Source organism: Urocitellus parryii, chromosome 8 (assembly GCF_045843805.1).
Source record: "Urocitellus parryii isolate mUroPar1 chromosome 8, mUroPar1.hap1, whole genome shotgun sequence".
Taxonomy (NCBI): Eukaryota; Metazoa; Chordata; class Mammalia; order Rodentia; family Sciuridae; genus Urocitellus; species Urocitellus parryii.
In genome coordinates this window covers 126844724-126849469 of record NC_135538.1, presented here as the reverse complement: position 1 = coordinate 126849469, position 4746 = coordinate 126844724, and the positions used below count along the sequence as shown (strand labels likewise).

At 34.0% G+C, this 4746-nt stretch overlaps 1 protein-coding gene across 1 annotated transcript; it reads right to left on the bottom strand.

Annotated features, from left to right (window-relative positions):
* Positions 1–3017: 3017 nt before the first annotated feature.
* LOC113176605 (olfactory receptor 2B11-like) lies at positions 3018–3953 on the bottom strand. The gene has a single exon (XM_026381093.2). It carries the CDS (start codon positions 3951–3953, stop codon positions 3018–3020), a length of 936 nt encoding a protein of 311 aa, XP_026236878.2.
* Between the last annotated feature and the right edge of the window lie 793 nt (positions 3954–4746).

Here is a 4746-nt window from a genome sequence, read left to right as displayed (position 1 = left end):
AAGATTAACATTAAACAGAGAATAGAGGTGGGAGGGAAAGGGAGAGAGAAAGGAAATTGCATGGAAATAGAAGGAGACCCTCATTGTTATACACAATTACATATAAGAGGAAGTGAGGGGAAAGGGAAAAAACAAGGGAGAGAAATGAATTACAGTAGATGGGGTAGAGAGAGAAGATGGGAGGGGAGGGGAGGGGATGGGGGATAGTAGAGGATAGGAAAGGCAACAGAATACAACAGACACTAGTATGGCAGTATGTAAAAAAGTGGATGTGTAACCAATGTGATTCAGCAATTTGTATACAGGGTAAAAATGGGAGCTTATAACCCACTTGAATCAAATGTATTAAATATGATATGTCAAGAGCTATGTAATGTTTTGAACAACTAATAATAATAAAAAAAGAAAAACAATACAGATCAATGAAGCAGAGTTGGTTTTTTAAAAAGATTAATGAAGCTGGTATGAATTTAGTGGACTAACTAAGAAAAAAGAGAGAGAAAAAAAAATTCAGAGAGAGAAATAGAGACCACATATACCACAGAAATGCAAAGGACCATAAGATACACAATGAACAGTTATATGTTAAAACCTGTAAAACCTAGGGCTGGGGATATAGCTCAGTGATAGAATACTTGCCTAAAATGAACTTTAGGTTCAATCCTCAACATTGCCCAAAACAAGCAAAAAACAAACAAACAAAAAAACAATAAAAAACTGTAAAACTTAGAATAAATGGATAAATTCCCAAACACACACAACTTACTAGAATTGAATCAAAAAGGAAATCAAAACAGGCAATAATGATACCATCTAAAAAAGTCAGGACATGATGTTTCTTCTGCTAATTTTACAAAACTTTTAAAGAATAATTAATTTCAATTTTTCTGAAACGATTCTAAGAAAGTGAAATGAAAAGACCTCTGAAAAACTCTTTTACGAAGTAATCATTATCTTGATACAAGAATCAGACAAAGATACAACAATAAAAATGCTACAAATTTAAATTCCTGATGAACATAGATGCAAAACATTCTCAACAAAATACTAGCAAACTGAATTCAACAAACAACAGTACTTCAAAAAGGTTATACACCATGATCAAATGGCTGCAATGATAGTTAAACATATAAAAATCAATAAACATGATATTACACATTAACAGAATGAAGAGCAAAAGTATATGATCATCATAACAAATCTACTACTAATATCCTATCAAATGGGGAAAAGCTAAAAACATTCCCTCAAAGATCTGAAGTGAGATAAGGATACTCACTTTTACCAATCTTATTTAATATAGTATTGGAAGTCTTGATAAGAGCAATTATGCAAGAAAATAAATGCAGGGTATCCAAATTGGAAAGAAGTTAAATTATCCATGTTTGCATATGATATGATTTTTTACATAGAGAAAGCTATATAATCATCAAAAAGATATTAGAACTGATAAATTCAGTAAAGTTGCAGATACAATGTCGACATACAGGAAAAAAAAAAGCAGCATTCACATATACCAAAAGCAGAGTTACAAATTAAGTTGTTAAAAAAAAAAAGCAATTTAATTTGTAATAGCTGTAAAAAAATAAAAGTATTTAAGAATTAGTTTAATTATGAAGCAACAGATCTCTATAATAAAAATTATAAAACATTGGTAAAAATTATAAAGAACATAAAAAGGAAAAAATGTTCCATGTTTATTTACGAATTAGAGAATTAATATTGTTAAAATGACTATACTACACAAAATGATCTATAGATTCATTGCAATTCCCATCAAAATACCAATGACTTTCTTTATAGAAATAGAAAAAAAAGCCCTACAATTGGCTGTAATGCATACTCTGCAGTGATAGCAAGCAATTCTTTCCTATTCAAAAGGCATTCCTGATTATTCCAATTTATGCACAGAAATGTTGCCAGATTGCCAATAAATATATCTTCTTTTTTACTCTCACTAATTCAGAGGACTCATTTTTTTAATAATATATCTCTCTATTTTACCCACTAAAGTGGATTAAACTGTATATTAAAATATTTAATATTTTAAATATATAAAATAATAAATAATATATAACATTCATTAAGCAATGGCATCTGCATAAATTGAGGATAATCAATCATGAGATTCAGGATTCTGTGAAAGCACAGACTGCTTCACAGAGACTGCAGAATGTAGCCAGTCTGTACATAATCCTGGGCCATATTTGAGGAGAGTGATAAAATATTTTCATTTAAACTGAGCTCATTAACTGCATTCCTGTGCTATTGTTATGATTACTTGCTTAATCTATTGTTATACTTTGGATATGAGGTGTCTCCCTAAGCTCCTGTATTAATGCAGGCATTTTGAAAGGTAAAATGATTGAATTGTGAAAGATGTAACCTAATTATCATAGTTTGAATGGACTGACTGGGTGATAACAATAGGTAGGAGAGGCATGGCTGGAGGAGGTGTGTCATTGGGGGCCATCCCTGAGAGGATTCATCTTCCTTTTCCCTCTTCTCACTCTGTTTCCTTTATGCCACAAGGGAAGCAGGCTCCCTCTACTATGTCCTTCCCCCATGATCCCCTGCCTCACCATGGGCCTGTAGTTGATGGTCTATGGATTGAGATCTCTGAAACTATGAGCACCAAATAAGCTTTCCTTCCTCTAAATTGTACATGTCAATTATATTGGTCACAGCAATGAAAAATCTGACTAAAACAACTATTCAATATATGATATAACTTATGTTGTTAGTTTTCAAATTACTTAACAAAATTGTCTCAGAACATAGCTACCAGAATAGAATTATTTTAATATAATCTCACAACAAAGAGGTGATGTTGGTGAAAATTGGCTAAATATCATCCCATTTACCATAGATTATAAAGAATATAAAAAATATCACATGCTTTTCAAGAAGAACCTGTAACATGAGATAGGATTATGAGAATTAGACGTAGGTGTCAGAGATCCATATGGCCCTACTCTAATTGTTAAATAATTTAATTTGATGTCTACCAAGTATCACTAGCATCTGAAAATGCCCCTCATAAGTTTGTTTAATGCTCCCTTCACATCCTTATTCCTCAGTGTGTAGATGAAGGGGTTGATTGTAGGAATCATCACTCCATAGAACAGAGCCATGAACTTGGGTTGATCCCTCGAGATGGAAGAGGGGGATTGAATGTACGTGCTAATGCCTGGGCCATAAAATAAGAAAACTACAATGAGATGAGAGGAGCATGTTCCAAAAGCCTTTTTCCTTCCTTCAGAAGATTTAATCTTAAATATGGCATGTCCAATACTCACATAGGAGACAAGAATTAAGCATAGAGGAACAGCTATTAAAAAAGAGCATACCAGAGAGAGTGTAAACTCATTAGCCTCCTTTTCCCCACAGGCAGTCTTTATCAGAACTGGAATCTCACAAAACAAGTGATCCAGTTTATTGATGCCACACAGTGGCAACTGTAATGTTAGAGTGACCTCAAAGACACCATAAGTAATTCCACTTATCCACATAATGGACACTAACAGGATACAGATGTGCTGATTCATGATAAGGGTGTAGTGCAGAGGCCTGCAGATGGCCACATAGCGATCAACAGCCATGAGAGCCAGGAGAAGACATTCTGTGCTTCCCATTGTACTGAAAAGAAACAACTGAACTGCACACCCCACATAGCTGATGGTCTTCTTAGAGCTACCCAGGTTAAATAGCATCTGAGGCACAATGCTTGTGGTATAACACATGTCCAAGAAGGAGAGGTTGGTGAGGAAGAAATACATGGGTCTATGAAGACAGGGGTCTAATTGGGACACCAGAATGATGGCTATGTTTCCCATCATGGCCATTGGGTATGTTATTAGAAGAATAACAAACAGAGGAAGCTCTAGCCAAGGGTGGTCATCAAAGCCTAGTAGGATGAACTCTTCTGGGTGGCTTTCATTAATTAGTGCCATTCTCTTCAGTTTGCTTCCCCTGTATCAAGAAAGTGTCAAAAAGAGAGTTATGAAATGTTGAAACATAGTTCAATATTGGCAATCCACTCACATATGACGGCATGCAGTTACATATGGGGCAAATAATATAAATGATGTTACGACAGGTGACCAAATTACCTTTCACATCAGTACAAATTAAAGGCAGTTACTTTCAACATGTAAAATTACCTTTCTAAAACTGAAATTCCTCCTATATTTAATCAGTCTGACAATAAATATGTCCTGGAGTACTGATAAAGATGCAAGGAGAAGTGGATGTGACTATGTTTTAGAGACTTCTAACAATGGTTTTCAAACCATTGGTGTTATGAAAATCAGGTAAGGATATGGTTGACATGAAGTTTATTATTTTCTATCTCTGGACATCTGATATAGTAGATGTGTCATGGGACAATGGAATCTGAATATTTATACTTAGACATGCTACTGCCAGTGGATATGAGGTACCTCATATTCAAGCAATAGCAAAAGAAGTAGGTGGAAAATACCTGGCCCTATGAAAAACAAGATAATCCTTATTTAATTCAAATAATTAATTGAATAATTAATTATATTACCTCCATGCATAGTAAGAAGACTGTTGAATCAACTTCAGCCTTTTAGAATTGAGTGAAAGTTTCAAATATTTTTAACATCAGTTTTTTTAAGTATAAATTGAGACAGTTAAGATTTTCCACTGCTTAAAAGTTTGGTTTTGCAGTCCAGTTTATTGGTGCAGGCCTATAACACCATCTGCTCAAGAGGCTCAGAT

What these genes read in the sequence shown, in the direction of transcription:
- LOC113176605 (XM_026381093.2), bottom strand. Translation starts at nt 3,953, where the DNA reads ATGGCACTAATTAATGAAAGCCACCCAGAAGAGTTCATCCTACTAGGC.